At 43.2% G+C, this 22,911-nt stretch overlaps 2 protein-coding genes across 3 annotated transcripts; one reads left to right on the top strand and one right to left on the bottom strand.

Annotated features, from left to right (window-relative positions):
- Positions 1 to 1,436: 1,436 nt before the first annotated feature.
- Positions 1,437 to 11,671, bottom strand: SDHC (succinate dehydrogenase complex subunit C). Its single transcript, XM_072428487.1, has 6 exons — positions 11,571 to 11,671; positions 10,732 to 10,785; positions 9,783 to 9,884; positions 7,329 to 7,390; positions 5,421 to 5,584; positions 1,437 to 4,378 (listed from the first exon to the last, which is right to left on the bottom strand). The coding sequence occupies exons 1-6, from the start codon at positions 11,588 to 11,590 to the stop codon at positions 4,274 to 4,276; spliced, it is 507 nt and encodes a 168-aa protein (XP_072284588.1). The 5' UTR covers positions 11,591 to 11,671; the 3' UTR covers positions 1,437 to 4,273.
- A 964-nt stretch (positions 11,672 to 12,635) lies between these two features.
- MPZ (myelin protein zero) lies at positions 12,636 to 22,620 on the top strand. 2 transcript variants are annotated; one of them, XM_072428237.1, is made up of 6 exons: positions 12,636 to 12,762; positions 17,169 to 17,335; positions 17,627 to 17,840; positions 18,063 to 18,198; positions 19,736 to 19,793; positions 19,896 to 22,620. In XM_072428237.1, exons 1-6 carry the CDS (start codon positions 12,705 to 12,707, stop codon positions 19,992 to 19,994), a joined length of 732 nt encoding a protein of 243 aa, XP_072284338.1. In that variant the 5' UTR covers positions 12,636 to 12,704; the 3' UTR covers positions 19,995 to 22,620. The 2 variants fall into 2 exon arrangements, with proteins under 2 accessions (XP_072284338.1, XP_072284337.1); XM_072428236.1 differs by having other exon boundaries at positions 19,878 to 22,620.
- The last annotated feature ends 291 nt before the right edge of the window (positions 22,621 to 22,911 follow it).

Here is a 22,911-nt window from a genome sequence, read left to right as displayed (position 1 = left end):
TACAAAAATAGATTGATTCACATTTATTTTATTACACCAAAACCTAGAAATAAGTGTGGTTGTCCCAGAAGTTGTACAATGCACAAAACAATAAAGAGCGGTTCTTATATATGGAGTCTATAGGCCTACACTGATATGACCCACACCAAACCCTATCCCACCTCCCTAAATACTCAAGTGGGGGTGCTAATTAATAGGCGTTCCCTTAATATTTGTCCCTGACCAGCCATTGCAGCATTGGTCATCAAATCTCCTAAAGGACAATGCTGAATAATGATCAGATTCTTCACTTTCACACAGATCACAATGCTCTGCCATGGCTGAGCAGGCATTTTATGCACCTGTAAAAGCCCCTTGTGTAGGCATCCTAAAAACCTGGGGCAACTGGTGAACTCCACCATCCAGGTTGTGATGGCGGCCCCATAAGACTTACATCTGGTATATAAGGCTACACACACGTCAGATGATTCCCATCTAATCATGGATTCAGGGCTTGAGAATCTGACGTGTGTACAGCGCTAGTCCAACATAGTTCATGGATCCGGACAATGAATGACTGCGAAACAAGTGAAGGGAAGAGAGCGCAGCGGGGTGCAGCCCCTAGCCTCTCCATAGGGTAGTGCTGTGTGTACAGCGCTCATTTATTCATCTTTCAGTCGTTTGTCATTGGAAATGACTGAAAGAAAATTATCAGTAACTATGCTTGATGCAAGTTTTTTGTTAGCAGTCAATGCAGCATGGAACACACACTGTAATTTTAGCTTTGGGTGGTTTCCATTTCACCTTAGAATCAAATTCAAGCTCGTTTGCTTTGCCTTCAAATCCTTCCACAGATCTTGTCCCACTTATCTTTCTGACCTGATAGAAAATACCCTCTAGTAGCTCTGTTCACTCCTCCAATGACCTACTAATGACTTCCTCACTCATAACCTCACCACCCGCACGGCTCCAAGACTTTTCTAGAGCTGCCCCGACTCTGGAATGGTCTTCCTCATCCTATTCGGCTTGCTCCTACTTTCTGCTCATTTAAAAGATCCCTTAATACCCATATTTTCAAACGTGTCTCACTTGTAAGCTCTTCGGGGCAGGGTCCTCTCCTCCTCCTGTGTCACTGTCTGTATTTGTCATTTGCAACCCCTATTTAATGTACAGCGCTGTGTAATATGTTTGCGCTATATAAATACTGTTGAATAATGATAACCTTATACTAAAAATTGATTACGGTGTTACTTAAAATCCCCAGATCAGGCCTTTTATTGGCCGGCATGTGAAGTCACTGCGGCTCATAAATGTGGGAGAGCGTCAGACAAAAGTCCCATTCTAAGAGCAGACAATCATTTGTTTTACATGGAGCTGGGACAAAAGGACTTTTGTTCTATATTATGGAGCTGAAGAATCATGAGCTGGGCCCTCAATGAACAATGAGAATCCATCTCTTTAATTAAGAATATATTTTTATTGAATTATACAGAAGGCGATCACACTTGTATTATGTATGACAACAGAAGGGAAATGTTTGACTAAAAAAAAAAAAAAAATGATTATAATTTTTAATTCTTTTATTTTTATAGTTCGGCTTTTTTCTTTCTGGCCTAGTTAAGACACAAAATTCTACAAACTATTCAGGACAAACACTTGAGGACGGCTTGATTAGATGATCTCTATGTGGAGGTTTTGTGATGTAGAGGTAAATTCCCTTCTCGGACAAAAAGGTAGTGGTACATGGAATTTCCCTTCAAGAAAATGTAACCGGAGAACCAGAAAACACAGAACACTGGACAGCGAGGGCTCATAAACATCAACACGCTACTAAAAAATTTCAGTAGGTTGGGGTCGGTGGTACAGGGATGTCCAGCATACACAGGCCGGTCACTGACCCTCACCCTGCTCATAAACCCTAAAGAACTTTACCTATATTTATTAATTGGCTGTGCCACTAGGAAACACTACTATCAGGAAGAAGGGATCAGGTGTCTTTTTGTGTTCCAGTGGGATGCCCGATCACTTTTCAAGGTCCAAGATAAACAGATCATCTCCCCGGTAGGGACACAGCAAGGAGGCCAGGGTGGTTATGTCCCATGAGTGGGCAGGTCCAGGTGCCTGGACTCAGATTAACTTAAGTACCCTGGCCATTCAACCAGGACCACTGGTAGTCTACTAGTATCTAGTAGCAGAATGAATAAAGAACAAGGACAGCTCTAGGTTTGAGGTGAATCATGACAAGAGCGGTTTATTTTTACCGCTTCAGGCCATTTGGAGTTTTGCTTTAAGCACACAGATGATTATTATACCATCATGGAATGACAAACTGGATTACATCTATACGGCATATTTATCTGTTCTTAGCTACGTTTGCCCTTTTGGGAGTTCCCACACAAGTGGAGGAATTCTAAATGCCGCTTCCCACCAGAAATTCAGACAAGAGGAGCCATTGTCAGAGAACAGAGAGAAGCTTCTTTCACAGACAGCTCGGAAAAGTCAGATTTCTAGCAGGAACTTGTTGACCACTCTGAAGACTAACGAGCCACCCAAATGGGTTATTAAGGTGCTCTAGGCCTGCTGGGGCTAGAATTAGGGATACATAATGATTGGATAATACAGTGGAGGTACATTGGACTCTCTGAGGAGCATTTAAATGCCTCCATGTGCAGTATATCAAACAATGGCCCTTTTTTCTGAAACCCTACTTTGTATATTTCGTCCTCCATTTCTGATAATCACTTCCTGTCTATATGCACTCCACAATGGTCACGTGTTATTTTTAGGGTGGATTGTTCTGCTGGTGACAACGGGGGGCCACACCTGAGTAATATTGAAAAATCCATTTGCAGTCATTATAAGCCAGAGTGACAACATAGGAGCGGAACTAAAAGACAGGGACAGTGGTATCAACAGGGAACCTAATGGCAGGATCACCAGGCATTGTTTTTTTTCACCATTTAAAGCTGCAAGGACTTTGCTTTAACATTTACTGGTCGTATTGACATCTAGTATTACTTTTAAGCAGAAACTTATGATGATTTGCACTAAGTGGAACTATACAATTTTCTGCTGATTGGGCAGGGTCAGGACAGGGTAAAAAAAAAAAAAAACAACTGCAAACTGCAACTATCCGGAAGACTTCTGACTATAAAAAATTCCCTTAAATTCCATCCAAAACTAATATTTCAACTCTGGGTGGGTGCCGATGAATTATCTGATCAACCCCCACCTCATACAGGCAGAAAACACTATCTTGATCTACCACTACAGTGGGCAAATGTAAAATTCAGCAGCAAAATCCTCATGCAGGGTGGGCAGGATGGAGAACACCCACAGATTTTATAGATCAGCAGCCACCTCATGTTGACCTAGAAGTTCTGAGCCAGACCCTTTAATTCTGGGGATCTCTGAAACACCCCCGGACCTGTCTTGCCCAAAGTTAAAGCAAAGACCCCTTTCCCTTTAAATGCCAAGCAGCCATTGGACAGAGAATTAAAGGCACATGTTTCATCTCCAAACATTACAAAGATAAAGCTAAACTAAACAATGTATTGTTTGAACTCTGACAGGTCCACTTAGGTTTTTTCCTAAGCACAGAAAGTCCCTGTAACTACCTAGAAACCCCACTTTGATACCGATATTGGGATTAGCCCCACTAACCTGGGTAGTTCCAAAAAGAAAGTTGACTTGAAACCCTCTCATTGGGTGGGTGTAGCACATAAATCAGACCCCAAAGACACCCAAAGGCGAGTAATAAAAGCATCAGCAGGCAATCAGTGGAATCTGTTCTCAGGTCTTTTAGGTTTAAACCCTTATAATGACTGCCGGATTCCCTTTAAAGAACACTTGTCCCCAATGCAGAATTGAGGAGGGCATTCCGCTAAAATGAAGGGAGCAGCTTATTAAATCACTAGGAGCTACTGCTACACAAAAATTAGGGTGATTGAGGACCCAATATGACAAGTGAATTAAGAGGCTGTAAAGTTCCACCTTTTCCCATGTCTACAAGACAGGTGCCCTTGGTTAGCCCTAAACACCATTTGCAGATCTGTGACCAGGACCAGGGGGGCCGACGCGCTGACCCCAAGCGGCTTTAAACCTACAACTAACTTTGGTAACTCATTCGGTCAGAAAGATTTCAATGTGTTCATTGACATTTTCACAGACATTGGAGAAGTTCTGTTTGGTATAGTTGATGTTCTGAGAAAGAGTGTGCAATCTCCCATTTTTTTTTTTTGTTAAATTAGCAGATTGAGGATGAATGAACACTGGCTGATGAAGCAGGTTCCAATTACAGAGAAGCAACAATGCCTGCCGATATGAGGGAGGAGATCAAGACAATGTAACCCGACTGGTAGACTTCAGGGATCCTTAAGCCTTTGCCAAAGTCCCAGGCCTGCGAAGACAAAGAGGAGATGATGGTTAAAAAGGGAGACACGTTATGGGGGCCGAAATACCTCAGATTTGTTTAGGAAGGCCGTATCATGTCTATAAATAAATTCTCCAACATATACACTTTTCTGGTGGCCGGTGCCACATACCCTGACACTATGCAGCTGCTGAAACCTACGGCAAGGTTTGGGTTAGAAGATAAAACAAAAGCACACAGGAGGGGGACACAGGCACCGAACACTCCCAAAAAAAGTGTTATAGAGTTTACAGCCATGGAATGGAGAGCGGGAGAAGACACGGGCCACCAGAGATGAGGATTGTTACAGGGACTGCCTGTTTTTATTTGTTAGAAGATTATTCACCACTGAGCCCGAGCATTTAAACCAGCTGCCCAATATTGTGTAGGTCGCCCTTACTTTGACCCTTCCAGACATGGACCCCACAAGACCTATGAAGCTCTCCTGTGGTATTTTTCAAGACATGAGCAGCAGATGATTTAAGGACCATCAGTCTACCTTATTCCCATAATGCATTCTGCTGCTATGTCTATGTCCCTAGGTGAAAGACACATTCACATTTCTTATCTTGTGAATAGCTAGGTGTGTTTCATCAGACTAGGCCACATTCTTCCATTGCTTTGTTGTCTAGTTCTGACACTCACATGCCCATTATATGGGGCTTTCAGGTATGGGCACGTATATAAACCTATAGAGCCTGGTACCAAGCGGTGATGAGCTGTGTGTTCCAGCACCAGCATTGGGTAGTTCTGTGGTGTCGGACCACAAAGATTAGTCTAAGCCGGCACAGCTTGTATCTAGCTCCCTACGCTTTGGTGTATAGAGTTCAATAGAGGCTGCAACTAAGCTACATTCTGTTACACTTCTTATATTTAAAAACACATGTGTGTGTGTGTGTATGTCTATCTATATATCACACACATCCATATAGATCACACACATTCATATAATTGTTACAACAAAGCTGAATTTAGCTCCTACGACTAATACAATTTGTACACCATTGCTGGGCCCAAGCCGTCTACTCACCAAGTGTCTGACACCATTCCATGTGTGGAAGAAGAAGGGGTAAGCCAGGGCAAACTTTGCTGAATATATGATTCGAGGGCCCAGGCTAAGAGACTTTATAAGCTCTAGATATGAAGCGTAGTCTCCGGGAAGAAACAGGGCTGCAAGGCTAAAGAGAGACACACCTGAAAACAAAAAAAATGAGATTAGTTAGAATCTAAATGTCACCAAACACCTAGAAAACCAATTTGTAAATATTGTGTTACCAAATTATTATTACCCAGTATTTATATAGCGCCATCATATTACGCAGCGCTGTACGAAGTCCATAGTCATACCACCAGTTGTCCCTCAGAGGAGCTCCCAATCTAATGTCCCTACCATAGTCGTATGTCAGTAGCAGTGTAAGGACAATTTTTGGGGGGAAGCCAATTAACCCAACTGCATGTTTTTGGGATGTGCAAGACATCTACGCAAACTCCATGCGGATATTGTCCTGGCTGAGAGTTGAACCTAGGACCCAGCGCTGCAAAGGCCTGAATGTTAACCACTGAGCCACCTTGCTACACCAACCTTCTTTAGTTAAATCAAAAACAAATCATAACATCACACTTCTAGATCCAATTACCAATCGAGTCCACCATGATGACATTCCCCACTTTTAAGGTCGTTATGTATGGCCAATTCTAAAGTTTAGCTCAGAGTAGGTAAAAGCAAATGTATCAAACTTGTGTTATACAATGGGCAAAGTTTCCAACGCATTTGAAAATAAAGCTATAAAAAGAGTGTGGAGCTTTATTCTTTTCTTTTCTAAACCATTATATATCGGTGTTCTCCCCCGCCCCCTTTAGCTGGGCGCACCATCGGGCACTTTTCAGTAATCATCCCGGCTGTTTTCAGGTGGTTACTGAAGAGTTGGGTCACAATACAGTTTCTTTCCACCTGGCTCAAGAAAAAAAAATTGAACACTGTATACATTTATGCAATTCATTCCCTCTTCCAATTATTGGGATGGAATCCACCCTTTGCTTGCAGGAGCCTCATGGGATACCCAGGAGACAAATCAGTTCCTATACACAGGGATGATCTGGTGTCACGTCACCAGGAAGAAACAGCCACCCATAAAAAAAGATTATGGGGTGTGCAGCAGACGAGGATACACAACACAAGATTTGAAGGCTTGGTATGTTTTCTGGAGCTGGACTCACACTGCAGCTGTCAAACGATGACTGGTCCTCACGTCATAATATATAAAGCCATGAAAGCTTCCGCTGCTCACTGCAGGTTAATTAAAGCCCACTTATCACCCAAGATAAACTTCTGTGCATACCCAATCCTGGCCCCCATATTTACAGCAGGCTAAGTCACACGATCCTGCGGAGTGCGAGATCAGGTGACTTAGCCAGCAGAAGACAAATATGGCGGCTCCCGGTGAGATAAAGGAGAATAAAGGACAGCACAGGACTGGAATGAGGATAGCTCTGGAGGACTCGGTGCAGGTAAAGGAGATTATTTTTTATTGTAAGGATATTTCAGTACATGGGAACAGAGCAATGTTTCTCACAGGAGTGAGAAATCAAAATGATCCTTATAATAAAGAGCCCGCATACAGCACACATCAAGTTCTTGTCATGATGCTTTGTTATTCATCTATTTCAGGGTCATAAAGTTAATTCTCAAGGCTTTGGGGGGGGGGTGGTGGGAAATGACAGTCAGTTTTAATGTCATACTGTCCTTGCAACTAAATGGCACGACCGCTAGTCATGAGTCATGTGACTAGAAAGAATTCTCACACTAATGTCATACACAGCGCCTGGATACCAAGATGAAAATCCAGTACTCTTCCTATACAGCGTGCAGAACCCCAACCACTAAGATTTCTATGTTTTATTCATTACAACTGCATTCAGATCTGGAACTAATTCTCACCAGCGCTCATGGCGATGCCGGTACCTCTGTGGGAGATGGACATCATCATAGGCAACGACCATCTGTAGGAAACAAAACAAAAAGGAAGATCAGCCTCAGGCAAAAGCAAAGTGTCAGAGGAAGTTATCTTCAGCAGAGAGAAGGATGCAGCTTGCTGAACATTAGGGGATTAAACACCAAAAGCAAACACACGAATCTCTGCAAATATTATCCGTGCATGAAGAACAAAAATACCCTAAAATATTACTTCTCTGATCATTTCCAAAAAAAGTACTCAGACCCCTTACCATCTACATTTATGTTTGTACAGGGAAATAAAATAATGTGTTGGCATGTTTTATATAAATGTGTGATTTATAGCACACACATTCCATGACTTGTACAGCAAGGTACTTTTCAAGGGAGGGATTCACATGTGTAATGCTGTGAACAGCGTGCAGGCTAAGAAAGCGATGATCTTTTCACCTTATCCCCACTACTATGATCGGGTGAACAGAAAAGTGGTTTGTATAGAAGTAACACCATTGGCCATTCGAAAGGAGACTTCACAGTTTACCCTTCCATTTCTAAAAAATAGATTTGCTGGTGCATTTGATGTGCTTACTTTACTACAAATGCTGTTTTTTAGGATTGGGGTGAGGGCTCTGTACAACTCACTTGAGTTCTTCCTCACCAAACTGGTCACACCAGATCTTTATGTAATCACTCCGAGCCCACCCCAGCTCCCTCTGATAATTGGGGACCAGGTTAGTCCATGCCTTGGCAATTGCCAAGAGGCCTCCCCCTGGGTGAAATGATCCAGGTGGGGTGTGACATCAATATACCTTTATGAAGATGCGGGTACCTTGTATACAGTGGTTGTTCTATGAAGCGGACGTGCACAGTCACATGACCTCAGAAATGGCATTCCCCCAAATGTTGTCAAAAGGTTGGGGAAAGAATACAATTGTATACTGATGAGTCTAGTACCTTGTCCTAAGAACACTACACGTGTTAGTGATCAAATAATTACACCATTTGAATCTCTGCACCACCTAGATGGTGGAAGATATTTTGCTAATATCTTTTCCATTTGTTGTTTATCTTCTGAATAACCAATCATAAATCATTAAAGCCAACAAAAATCCCCTGCTTTTGTCTTTGTACGTCAATTAGGGTTTGGCTACCTTCATAGGGGAACCCCCACCCTATTTATACGTACTTTGTATACTATAGAATTAGATGACCACTGGGCAAACTGCCCTCAAATTAATGGTGGGCATAATACGAAGCCACAGTCATGTGACACTCCATTCCTGGGTCAGACGTCTGCAGCAGTAACAAAAGGATGGGAAGCCATGGATTAGCGGCTCCTGGAAATGGCGCTAGCATGGGACCAGCGTAGAAAGTGTCAGCAAATATCTTGTTAATGTGGTCAGAAAGGTTAGATTGGGGGTAGGGGGATGGGTTAGTTAATTTCTCAGCATGAGCGTTTGAACTTCCTTACTGAAAGCACCTGAACTTCTTCAGAGAGATGCCCAGTATAGAGCAGTCAGGTATTACACCAGACTCCATGTTGTATAGTAGTGACTAGAATAAGGAACGATCTTGTAATGGGGCTCTCTCACCAAGATCCAAAAATAGAAGGTCAGCCAGCAATGAGATCTCTGTATGGAGCCTTTCTATAGCTCGTATTTGGTGGGCAGCCTTGGCACAGATTTTCCCATTAGGGCAGACTTTGCACATTCTGTGCGGGAATTCTGTCAGGAATGCATTGAGGGGGAGCCGCAGAGCGTGTGCTTATCTTCAGCCCTTGTGTCCGGATAGCGGAGTTATTCATGGAGCTGCAGGGCGCTGGTATGTGAGCAGGCGGAGGCTTCTGGCAACAACTTGAGTACTGAAACAATACCGTGCGGCTGGTTGCTCGAGGGGCAATCTCTCTCCAGCGAGTAGAGATGAAGAATAGCCCACTATGGTGGAATTTTCACAGGGTTCTAATCTTCAACAGAAACTCTATTGATAGATCATTCCCTGGTGCCTAGGAAAAGCCTGAATCTGTCATTGCTGAAACCGGAGTGCAGATATTGGTTTGTAAGGTGCGAGCATTATTAGGGGGGGCAGCGGAGCCCCCCAGTTTGCAGCCGGTGTTGAGTCCCCATAGTGCAGTATTGTGTTATTGGAGGTTATACATCATTTCATGACAAATTCCAAACGTTATCACATGTTCTGTGATAGAAGAACCTCTGTATTTTCACATTCTCATCCACAATGATCTCCCCGGACCCCTTTAGCTGGGCGCACCACCCGGCACATTTCAGCGACCACCCGGCTGCTTGTGGTGTTTACTGGAAGTTGGCTGACAATACCGGGGCTGCCGCCCACTCACAGCTTCTTCTTCCGATCCAGTATGGGGTTTAAATGACTATTATTCGGGGCAACCTCTACAAGCAGACAGGCTGGGGTGGCGTGACTTACCCATAGATAGTGATGTGAGGTGACAGGGGGCGATTCAGCCGGGTGTTCTTCTCCCAGAATCGATCCATTTCCTGTTTTGATGATGTCGCCATAGGGAGAGCACTGACAAGACAACGAGTAATATTAACAGTCAGAACTTCCACCAAGTAATTGCTGTGATATGAAAATAAAGGGGGGGGCAACGGAATATGAGGGCTATGTGTAAGGGGCTACGGGGGATGGGCATTTATTGGGCAATGGTATACAAGGGGCAGCTAGGCGCGGCAAGCGAATGAGAGGTGCATATAAAGGAATTTGGGAAATACAGACAATGATTCCAGCACTACAAGTGTGAATAGAATATCCAGGACCCCTTTATTGGGGTGACCACCTATAGGCATAAAAAGGGATGACCCAAAACATTTCTGTACCCCACAATACAACTCTGAGATGAGCACATTGCATTGTGGGAAGCGGGATGGGGGGTCGCTGCTGGAATTGGGCTCCAGCTCTGCATTTCATGGCCTTGGTTGCAGGATAAAATGCAGAGACGGGGAATACCATACAGCGTCACAACATAGCCAACCCCATATCTCAATCTACCCTGGCTGCTGACATCACAACCAAGATGGCGCCCCCAGCAGGAGGGTCAGGGATATTGCATGTTCATAGAAGGGAGGATTTTACAGATAAACACACATATAACATTATGGGAAGATTGTGGCTGAAAAGGTCCGATGACAGGTTCTCTTTATTGCCACTTCCTAGCATGATGGGGAGAATGTGATTTGTTGCTCTGGGCAACCAGAACGGCTCCTCAGACACTTTGGGGGTGATATTGCTGCTCAGTGATACAGTGTGGAATTCATGGCCCTGTGGGGTGTGCTATGCCGGGGGTACAATGGGGGGTTGTGTGTGATATGAGAGGAAGTGGTGACACATTGGTATGGGGACACCGTGCTGTACTTACTTTCTGATACAGGCCGGTCTGAGCTGAGAGAGGAGACATTGCCGGGCAGAGTGCCTGAGACAGAAAAGATGAATGTTATACACCGAGATCTGTACCCCCTCCCCCCTGCATGTATGACACCCAAACAGGGTAACCTCCAGTAACCCCCCCCCCCCACCAGTGTGACCACCTCCCCCACCCAAACAGAGGTATTAATTACCTCCAAAGCTCCACATGGGGTCACCCTATACTTCCCAATGTCATCATACAGTGTGACCCCTCCCCCCACCCCAGTGTGACCACCCCCCATAATTGGATAATTTTGCCCTCATGTAGGGTGACCCACAGCTACCTCTGCCCCCCATGGGGTGACCCCTACACTATAACATTGGGGACCCCAACATTTCTGAACATGGTTAGCCCCAACCCCCATAGAACCTAACCCCTCCCCAAAAACAGTAAACAACTAGGCCCTGCACATAATTAGGAGGGGTAACCTACCTCCACCCCTCATCGTGCCCCTACCTCCACCCACCTGCCCCTTCCATGGGTGACTTCCCCTCCCCCACTGTCTTAAAACACCCTAGGGTCACACCTTGCCCTCTGCTGGCCCACATAGGGTAATATCTGGCCTTACTGTTGACCTTTAACCCCGCCACATCCAGAACCCCCCGGACACCCCCTATAGTGACCAAGAACCCCTAAAACCCTGACTGGCCCACCTGACATTCACTTACATAGCCTTTCATACCCCCTTCGCTCAGTTAGGGCCCCTCACACCCCGGTCCCCCCATGCAGTGTCAGCCCACAGCTTCCATGTCCCTCCTCCCCCTCCGTCCCCGGTACCGTCAGAAAGTCACCTCAATAACAGCGCCGCCATCTTGCTTCTGTGCCCGCTACGTCACCCACAACATGTGACACCTACGCCTTGCGCCTCCTTCCTCCGCTCTTATTGGTCAGCCACAAAGAAGAGGCGTGGCCAGAGCAAAGTCCCTCCGAGCTAACTCATGTTTTGTAAAAACGAAAAAGGGGCGTGGACTTCGGTGCAGAGGTGTTCAGTCACGTGACATCACAAGTGGCCCCGCCCAGAGTTTCCTCTAGATACCGTCCACCTAAAGAAGAACTCCAATCCTCAATTATTAGATAGAGGGGTGACAGCTGCCATGACAGGTTCTCTTAACCAATTTGACCTGACATAGAGACCCCTCCTATCCTCAGCTCCAACCAATCACTTCCTCTACACTCAGGCTGTCATGGACACGCCCCACTATGGGTGTGGCCCAATCTCAAACTATGTAACATGTCATGTGACTAGGTGAAGCACCTGGAAGGGAGATGTGCTCTCTATGTGGTCACACACTATACAATCCGATTGTACAATCCCTGTAATGGCCTCTACACTACCGTCCAATCAGAGAGGCCATTGCGGGACCTACCTATCGGTGATTGCAATTGTATGATGGGATTGTACGGTGTATGGTGAGCCCTATGTATATTGTACAATCAGATTGTATGGTGTATGGTGAGCTCAATGTATATTGTACAATCAGATTGTATGGTGAGCTCTATATATATTGTACAATCAGATTGTATGCTGATATCGATAGAAGATCCCGTCGTGTGGCTTTGATACCCCGATGCAGAGACCCCAGCGAGGGGTTACCCCATTCCCATTTCTATCTGCTGAACTTTGTGCTGCCTCGGCCGGTTTGGTTTATTTGCCCCCCCCCCGCCCACCCCGGGGAACAATCGTCTGTTATTGTCCGGCACGTTGCAGCAATCGTTCTCCCCTCCCTGCCTCGGCACCCACAGACCGGGGCTCTGCTTCCTGATTGGTCAGAAGTTCAGCTCAATGTTCTAGGTCCCGCCCCTTGGGGTTTTTAAGCCAGGATCCCCCTGCAGCCCTGTATTCCATCGGAGGAGGAATCTGAGGATTTACTGGGGCTCAGAAGTCGCCCCCCACAATTCGGGGAATCTACCGTACAAAACGACCAATGGAAGCCCCCGGGAACCCTTGCCGCCTGCTGGCCCTGGCAGCCATCTTCACTCTCAGTAAGTCGCCTTTTTCTTATAAACTTTTCTTGTAGTCCCACGACCAATTCACCATCACAGCCATCGGTCAGTTGGGTGAATGGTGGGATCACCAGAGCTGTCTGTCCATCTATAAACGATGGCGGTCTGTGATCGTGCAAAGGAAATGAAGCGTGACGATATAACGGAAACCCAGAACACGACCCCGATGAGGCGTCTGGTTCTTCCCTGACCGGCACCCTTCTACCGTGATAGCGACCCCGGGGATCAGGATTACAGATATATAGGGCTCTATTTATAAATCAGTGAATCTAAGATTCCCTCCAACATTCCCTAGTGTGAATCTTCCAGGTCCCTGTGTTTTATTGGCAGTAATTGATTCTTTGATTGAATATTTATTTATAAATAGGATATAAATGTCACCATATTATAAATCACGAAATGCTGGATATAGGAAAGTAAATCTATTATAAATGTATATCATAAAATATCGTTTTATTTCTATTATAATGGGTGAATATTTCCCATATGTATGTACAGCGCTGCTTAACATGTTGGCGCTATATAAATCGGGTCTAATAATAATATTATATATTACTCAGGGCTCTATTTATAAAGCAGTGACCCCGACATTCTCTTCCAGGTCCATGTGTTTTATTGTCAGTAATTGATTCTTCACCAGGGAATATGTCAGTGAATGTCAGATTCCCCGCTTTATTAATAGACCCCATGATATGTAGAGTGAATGTATAATATTTAGCAGCCAATATCCAAAAATAAATATTTTACATTCAGTGTAAATGTTTCATATTTCTCAAATAATAACATTTCTAGTATTTTATTATAATACAATCAGTGAATCTGACATTCCCTTCAACATTCCCTAGCAGGAATCTTCCAGGTCCATGTGTTTTATTGTCAGTAATTGATTCTTCACCAGGGAATATGTCAGTGAATGTCAGATTCCCCGCTTTATTAATAGACCCCATGATATGTAGAGTGAATGTATAATATTTAGCAGCCAATATCCAAAAATAAATATTTTACATTCAGTGTAAATGTTTCATATTTCTCAAATAATAACATTTCTAGTATTTTATTATAATACAATCAGTGAATCTGACATTCCCTTCAACATTCCCTAGCAGGAATCTTCCAGGTCCATGTGTTTTATTGTCAGTAATTGATTCTTCACCAGGGAATATGTCAGTGAATGTCAGATTCCCCGCTTTATTAATAGACCCCATGATATGTAGAGTGAATGTATAATATTTAGCAGCCAATATCCAAAAATAAATATTTTACATTCAGTGTAAATGTTTCATATTTCTCAAATAATAACATTTCTAGTATTTTATTATAATACAATCAGTGAATCTGACATTCCCTTCAACATTCCCTAGCAGGAATCTTCCAGGTCCATGTGTTTTTATGGCAGTAGGTGATTCTCCACCAGGGAATATGTGAGTGAATGTTAGATTATAAATAGATTGAATATTCCCTATAGGATATAAAGGTCACCGTATAATAAATCATGAAATGTTACAGTTTATAAAGTAAATATGTTGTGATCATCATAAAATAATATTTATCATCCTATATATGCCATTAAAACACATGGACCTGGAAGATTCCCACCAGGGAATTTTTGAGGGAATGTCAGATTCACAGTTTTATAAATAGAGCCATTAGTATGTTGTATGAATGTATAAGATTCATTGTGTAATGTCAGATATTGATCATGTGATATATAATGAATGATCAGTGTGTGAATGTGTAATGTTGGGTGTAAGTTACAATACTATATTATATTAATATACTTATAAAACAAGGAATCTGATATTCCCTCAAACATTCCCTGGTAGGAATCTTTCCGGTCCGTGTGTTTCAATGGCAGTAATTGATTCTCCACCAGGGAATGTTTGAGGGAATGTCAGATTCCCAGTCTTATATATAGAATTATGATATAAATATTTATTGTGGGGCCACACGTCAGGTCAGGGTCCCCCAGGACGATTATTCATGTCGGCAGCCAATGATTTCATAGCTTGAATAATCATTTTCATTGAACGATATTCTCCTATGGAGGACCAATCAGGAACAAGCTCTGCTCATGTCTATGGGGGAGAGCACAGTGGGGTGCTGCTCATAGAACAGAGCAATGCAGTGTCTATAGCAATGATTCACCCATCACTGGAAACAAGGAAAAACATATTCCAGTGCCAGCGATCTTCCATGTGTGCCTGAAAATATCTGACATTTATTATACAATATACCAGTAATATGACGTATACATGTATAATATTTGTGTTTATATATGTATTATATAATAATTGTACTATCATTTATAATAATATAATAATGTAATATATAATAATTGTACTATCATTTATAATAGTATAATATAATCATGTAATATATAATAATTGTACTATCATTTATAATAATATAATATAATAATGTAATATATAATAATTGTACTATCATTTATAATATTTATCATCCAGGCCGCTATTTATAAATAACTTTATACAGGCAACATTTCCTATTGTGACAGCGGCGCACTTTGATAAGTGGCCACTAGGTGGCAGAGCCAGTCATTGTTTTAATAGGAACTGAAATAAAAGAATCGAATTTCAGATGAATTGACTGGGGAATCATTTATAAATAGAACCCATAATATATCATAAAATACATATATGAATACATATTGCAGGATGTGTATATTATATCATTAGTGTTATCATTTTATTATTCACTTTATTATTGTTTATTATGTAGAGCATGGTAGCAATTCCTTTATGGATTTATAAGAATGAAATAAAAATGTCAGCTATATCTCATTATTATTCACTTTATTATTGTTTATTATGTAGAGCATGGTAGCAATTCCTTTATGGATTTATAAGAATGAAATAAAAATGTCAGCTATATCTCACATATACTTCCTTTATACTCTATAATATAACATAAATGTAAATATTTATTGTGGGGTGTGTGTATAAAGGAGTGAATCTGATAATCACCAAAACATGGGGGAGAATCAATCCTTGCCATTGAAATTCACTAACCTAGAAGATTCTCCGGTTACCAGGGAATGTTTTAGTGAAAGTCACTGGTTTATTAATATGGGCTCTTTTTATAAATCATTCCCTCTACTATTCATAAAATTAGACTCCTTCCTATTCTATCCCTATTAATGATTGGCCACTAGGTGGCAGAACGAGCCATGGCTGGAGAGGATACACTTTCATCAGAGAAGCTGGGTGATCCAGCAAACCTGGAATGGATTTTTAAGTCATTTGCTTTTTGCTAGCCAATGTTTTCAATCCTGGATGAGATCCATTCCAGGTTTTCTGGATCACCCAGCTCCACTGATGGAAGTGTATCCTCTCCAGCCTTGTAGAGCTTTCATAAATCAGGCGCATTGTTTTATTAGGAGACCTGTAGAGAGATAGTACCATAAAATTCACCAACAGTGAATTTTCAGAGGCATTGACTGAGGGAATAATTTAAGATTAGAACCCTATGTGTTTTAATTTTAAATTCATCAATTTGGTGAAAGTCACATTCATTGCTTTATAAACATTCCCGTTGATGAATATATGTAAAACATTTATTACATAATAAATAAAATTGGGACATTTGTGAGATCACCCCAGACAAGGAAATGGAAAAAATTATAGTTGTCACCAGGACAGGAACAGAAAAGGAAATCTTCCAATGGGGACACTTTGGTGACAACTGCATAGGAGGGGATTAACGCTTGCTTCCTTTTGTCTGTACAGGACAGAAATTAAATGAAAATCTCCCCTAAATGGTACAGATAACAGAAATAAATGTGTTTGTAAGCACCCTACAATACGTTAAAAAGCTGCACAAATAAACCAAACACGTTTGAAAAACAGCAAAAACCATAAATATTTTCCACAACATCCACAAAGGAGAGAAATATTTTGTGTGAGCTACCAAAGTCTTCGCAAGCCAAGATATGACCTTGTAAATGTAGCAGCTCCTTCATCTCTGTGCTGTATGTAAAATGTGCAGAGAGCAGAGGTGTGGGAGCAGCCCATAAGCCACACCCACTGCAGACTGCAGGAAGAGAACTACAGCAGGGGCGGAGACAAGACCAGTCATCCTGTACAAGGAAAGAGAGCAGCAGTGACCGGTCTGTGTTACAGGAAGTTCATATACAGAGGAAAAGTTGGGAAATAAACCATATTAGAAGTGGCATTAATAAAGAGGACCTATCAGTTACAGTTCTCCATATACAAATTTCTAATATGTCCATGTATATCATTTATAGGTGGAAAGGGAAGTCAGCACAGGAATGGTGGGAACCTGCACAACAGATGCTTTATTACTCAATCTGCTTCACATTGATAAATTGTTGTCTTGATTTTTCTTTTTTTTTTCACCACATTCAGCACTTTCTCCTACCCTGGCTATTGAAGTTTACACCGATCGGGAGATCCATGGCACAGTGGGATCAAGGGTCCATCTGTCCTGCACATTCTGGTCCAGCGAATGGATCTCAGATGACATCTCAGTGTCCTGGCACTACCAGCCAGACAACAGCCGGGACACCTATTCGGTAAGGGGGTCACCCAATGGCGGTGCTAGGTGGGGAGCCCAGTGTTCCCCAATGACCGCTACTCATCAAGGCCCATTCTCACACTACTGACACGTTACCGATCCATCATTCCATTCACTTCCAATGGATCCCCAACGGCAAACATAAAAATATACGCGTGTGCCGTTCCATTTGTGTTTGGCCCACGGGCCATAGCAATGGGCCCATACAGGACAAAGAACATCAGAGCATCAAAAACATGCGCGTCCTGGGTGAACGGACCGTGAATTCTCCATTCATTTCCCTCTATAGATATTCCACTACGCCAAGGGAGAAGCCAGCATAGACGACACGGGCATCTTCAAGGACCGCATCGAATGGGTTGGATATCCGAGGGGCAAAGATGGCTCCATCGTCATCCACGACCTCGAGTATAGCGACAATGGAACCTTCACCTGCGACGTGAAGAACCCACCGGACGTGGTTGGGAAGTCTTCCTACGTCCACCTGCTCGTCTATGACAAACGTAAGTTTCAGGTCCCAAGAGCGGGTCAGAGGCAGAGAGAATTCTCAGCCCAGGCTAGTTCTCTGTGTACTACAGAACACCCCCCACGTTCTCAGGAATAGATGGGGGCCAGGTAAAAGAACCTTCTAGGATCTATCTAATATGGACCAATCAGGTTAGGCGATCTGAGTGATGCGATTTATTCCGTCCTTAATGATCGCCACGCGCTTTGTGTTTTCATAGAGCCGGTCCGTGCAGGGATGGTCCTTGGTATCATTATTGGAGCGGCCCTGCTCCTGGTCATCATTGTGGCCCTCCTGGCTTACCTCATCCGTTACTGCTGGCTGAGACGACAGATCCGAGTACAGAGAGAACTCAGGTACGTAAAATGCGTTAGACGTTCATCTCTATAGGCAGCCATTAAACATACGTTACTATGAAAAGGAGGTGTCCTATTGGTTGATGAGTGGCCTACATCCTGGGAGGATCAGGACAGAAGGACGCCCCTAGTGGCAAATGATGAGTGATTGTGATGCCCAAATCCAAGCAACGCATTTCGAAGGTTCTAAAAGGCCAATGCTTATTCTAGTACATTTCAGAGCTATTTAGGGTAAAATGGAGCTCTAGGCATGGTAGCAGCTTTCATCCCCACATCCATTGAAGAGGGAGTGCAATTGGCACAGAAGATGCCTCCAAATTATATTAAACATACTCATAGATTCCACCATCAAATACCAAGCAAACACATTTTGAAGGTTCTAAAGAGCCAACGCTTATTCTAGTACATACCAGAGCTGGATTAGGATAACATGGAACTCTAGGCATGGTAGCAGCTTTCATCCCCACATCCATTGAATAGGGAGTGCAATGGCACAGAAGACGCTTCCAAATTATATTAAACATACTCACAGATTCCACCATCAAATATCAAGCAAACACATTTTGAAGGTTCTAGAGAGCCAACGCCTATTCTAGTACATACCAGAGCTATTTAGGGTAAAATGGGGCTCTGGGCATGGTAGCAGCTTTTGTCCCCTTATCCATTGAATAGGGAGTGCAACAGGCACAGAAGACGCCTCCAAATTATATTAAACATACTCATAGATTCCCCCATCAAATACCACGAAACACATTCTCCCTTGTAATGCCAGAGCCAGGTGCACAGCTAGAAGAAGTGGGTTCTACTTGGCCCCAAATGTTGCCCCATGGATGATCCTGAGCTCTGGTATAGACCCATAATGTCTTATTACCTACCCATGAGAAATGAATCCTATCTATCCATGAATTTGTTATATTTCCATGTAAGTTCCGATGAAGGAGACCTTTTGAAACACATTGGGTCTGATATATGAAAGCTCTCCAAGGCTGGAGAGGATACACTTTCATCAGTGAAGCTGGGTGATCCAGCAAACCTGAAACATTTTCTGTTTGCTAGTAAATGGTTGGAACCCTGAACCAGATCCATTCCAGGTTTTGCTGGATCACCCAGCTTCACTGATGAAAGTGTATCCTCTCCAGCCTTGGAGAGCTTTTATAAATCATGGCCAGTGGCTTGGTTTCTGGATGTTCGGACTTTTTGCTGTGTGTCTTATCATTATAGATAAGGTTTTCTGACTTCTTCCCGTAACTCCACTTTTTGAACCCAAGCAGCTAATGTGATGTAGTCACATGACTGGTAAGAGATTAATGTTTAACGGGCGGTCAGCTTTGACTTCTTTACGATATTCCATTGCTGATGGTCGGGTGGAGTTGGTTCAGAAATAGCTCCATCCATCTACGTCACTTGAGGCACCGCTGCAGAAATGGGTTTTAATTCTTCGGAATTATTATATTTATTATCCCGTAACTTTTTCATTGGCAATGGTTGTGTTTTCTGTGTTCTTCACCTAACATCATATCTGGTTTTTGGTTTGCAGTGCACTGGAAAGGGGAAAGCTCCACAAGCTATCGAAAGGCTCCAAAGGCTCACGACAGGTAAGAAGCAATGTGAGTTGATGTTTTCTATAAAAAGTCGTGCCTTCCTTGGGCAAAAATGCATTTTCTATTTAAAATATGCAGGGCGCTCCTTTCTTCCAGGCCCCACTCCTGTCCATGCTGGACCAGAGCCGCAGCTTCAAGTCAACCAGCGACAAGAAATCCAAAGGCCTAGGCGACTCCCGCAAAGATAGGAAATAGCAATTAGCCGGCAGGGAAGGTACACAAAAGGCAGACGAAGAGTCCCCCCGCAGCTCTAAGGTGATCTACACCATTGAGATGGAACTGAGGGGGGACGAAGGTGGGGACCAGCCCCACCGAGCCGCTGTGAAGTCTCCTAGCAAAAACAGCCTCAAAAACGCCCTAAAGAATTTAATCAAAAGTGACTCAGAGAAACACCCCTAATCAACCAGAGACAGCCGGGGACCTGGCAGGAGTGACATCCAACATGGAACCAAGATAGTCAACCATGTTGCTCCTTGTCCATTCTCCAATCAACAGTCTTGGCCAAGCTTCGGTCAACCATCTTGCTCCTTACCCATTCGTTAATTAAGAGCCTTGGCCAAGCCCTGTGTCAACCATGTTGCTATCTGTCCATTCTCCAATCGACAGCCCTGGCCAAGCTTTGGGTCAACCACCTTGCTCTGTGTTCATACTCCAATCAACAGCCTTGGCCAAGCTTTGGGTCAACCATTTTGTTCCATGTCCATTCTCAAATCACCATCCTTGGCCAAGCTTTGGGTCAACCATCTTGCTCTGTGTTCATACTCCAATCAACAGCCTTGACCAAGCTTTGGTTCAACCATCTTGTTCCATGTCCATTCTCAAATCACCAGCCTTGGACAAGCTTTGGGTCAGCCATCTTGTTCCATGTCCATTCTCAAATCACCAGCCTTGGCCAAGCTTTGGATCAACCATCTTGTTCCTTGACCATTCTCCAGTTGACAGCTTTGGCCAAATTCCCATCATTGCGTGAAGTTAATGAAGATAGACCCTAGACAACCATGTCATAGCAATAAAGTCTTTCTCATTGGTGAATATTTTAACCATCTAATGTCACCAAGATAGACCTTACTTTGGCTCTCACATTCTCATTCCATGGAGGGCTAAAATGATGACCCCAATCTTTGGCCATTAAATTAATTTCACCACACAGCTCGGTGTAGGTTTGGTTTTAGTTGCCACTTTTAATTATTCTAAAGAATCTCCAACGTAATGAAGAACCGGTCTTGGCCATCTTGTTTGAGCTGAATCAATAAAAAGGTCCAAACTCCTGAAATTCACCCGTGAAGTCACTCTTCCCAGGTCCCCAGCAGTTCTAATGGTGCGGCTAATGCCTTTTTATAAATAACATTTTTGTGTAAGACGTAGAACCATCGTGTACCTTTTTTCCCTGCTGGAAACTAGCAAGAACTCTCCGAGAAACCAAGAAGGAAAGTAGAATTCCTCTAGGATACTGGGACCTCCAACCCAAATCTGGGCACCCCAGGAGTGGCTGCAATGCGATGCAATGCAAACATTACCCAGCGGGAGCGCTGTGTATTCTCCGAGGATCTTTTATATTACCGTGAGACGGTTCGGGAGGGGGAATGGAGTTATTTTCGGCTTCGATTTCATCAACGGATGGGATTGCCCCAAAAAGACCCCTTGTGAGGGCAACAAATAAAGAACCAGAGACCTCCCCCTTCCAACAGTCCTGACCGTAAAAAAGCCACACTCACCCCCAGTTGCTTCTCAAAGACCTGGCAATGCATTTTGGGGCACGTGGGAACAAAAAGAGATCACATGTTTTTTGGCAGCTGCAAATTTCGTGTGCTCTTGAGTATTTGAAAACCTTTTTGTACAAGTATTGCCCTTCCCACCTCTCTCCAGGGCAATATTTCTACAGCATTACCCCCTTTGCCCTAAGCGACAAGGGCGTCAATGCAAACCTGGTTTCTGTTACCCCCAAAGCTGCAGAGGCCTAAATTGCAATCCCAGCAGGCACCAAGGGCAACGGGAACCCCCGAAAAACCCTCAAGTCCCATAAATGTGTCCAGATTTCTTAAAGGGCAACTGAGGGGCTATTACACCAGATTGGCCCCTGATTCCTCAGACCTTCTTGAGTTTCTGCAGGCCCTCGAAATTCAAGTCCATGTAGTTTTTAATATCAGTTTCGTTTGGTCTTCAGTTCGTCCTATTTTTCTGGTGCTGCATCGTACGCCAATATTTGTTCCGGGAAACTGAGACAACATGAAGTTTCTTGGGGATTTTTTTTGTATTTATTTGGATGAAGAACACAATTTTTTTTGGATGTTCCGGCCCTCCGTCATTAAATATTAACCAAATTCACCTTTTGTATTATTTTTCACTTGCATGAGACCTTCTCCAGTTCAGTTTTTTTTCCCCAGTCTATTCACCATTCCCAATTCAATACCGTAGTAGGGTGCAATGCATCCTGGGATGGTCACCTGGGATGACGGTTAACCGGGTGTGAAAATACATTGTCATGTTTGTTCTAGATGTAATGTTTAGGATGTAAAGGGATTCCTATCACTGAGCATCTTATAGGCAGTCTGGTAGCATGAGAGTAACCCTTTATTGGCTGTTCTCACATTATGAGGATGAGGGAGCCGTCAGCGAGGGGTTACCATATGGCATATAAAATCTCCGGTGTCACCGTCAACTCTCTCCACATAAGTTAAATGTAAAAATGTATATATTTAAAAGTATAGAATGCTAGAATATATATATCATGTGATTGTTAGAGCCCCTGCAATGGCAAAAGTCACATTTAGTCACCGAACACATTAAAAATTGTTAATAAAAACTGACATTTCTGAGAACCAAAAAAATGTTGTCTGTCTTTATTAGGTGATGGTGGATTGGAGATGATTGAATAATGGGGGTCAGGTGTTCAGTCCTCCAGCAGAGTATTTCAGGAGAGGAGAGTTATAGAGGAAGGAGCAGAGTCCTCCAGCAGAGTATTTCAGGAGAGGAGAGTTACATAGGATGGAGCAGAGTCCTCCAGCAGATATATATATATACATTGCATATCTTCATTCATTGCATTACGGTTCCTTAGTACAGAAATAAGCACCAAGCCTTTGCTGTATACTTTAAATAATTTTATTAAGTA

This window comes from Pyxicephalus adspersus, chromosome 12, assembly GCF_032062135.1.
Source record: "Pyxicephalus adspersus chromosome 12, UCB_Pads_2.0, whole genome shotgun sequence".
NCBI classification, from domain to species: Eukaryota; Metazoa; Chordata; class Amphibia; order Anura; family Pyxicephalidae; genus Pyxicephalus; species Pyxicephalus adspersus.
The sequence above is the reverse complement of the archived record's forward strand: the minus strand, read 5'-3'. Positions and strand labels throughout refer to the sequence as shown.

Bases quoted from the DNA above. Each gene is read 5' to 3' on its own strand.
- SDHC (XM_072428487.1), bottom strand. From the start codon at position 11,590: ATGGCGGCGCTGTTATTGAG. The intron at 5,585-7,328 runs GTGAGAATTAGT...TTTTGTTTTCAG, and splicing joins CGGCATCGCCATGAGCGCTG to GTGTGTCTCTCTTTAGCCTT. The intron at 4,379-5,420 runs GTGAGTAGACGG...TTGTCTTCGCAG, and splicing joins GGAATGGTGTCAGACACTTG to GCCTGGGACTTTGGCAAAGG.
- MPZ (XM_072428236.1), top strand. From the start codon at position 12,705: ATGGAAGCCCCCGGGAACCCTTGCCGCCTGCTGGCCCTGGCAGCCATC. The intron at 17,336-17,626 runs GTAAGGGGGTCA...TTCCCTCTATAG, and splicing joins ACAGCCGGGACACCTATTCG to ATATTCCACTACGCCAAGGG. The intron at 18,199-19,735 runs GTACGTAAAATG...TTTGGTTTGCAG, and splicing joins CGAGTACAGAGAGAACTCAG to TGCACTGGAAAGGGGAAAGC.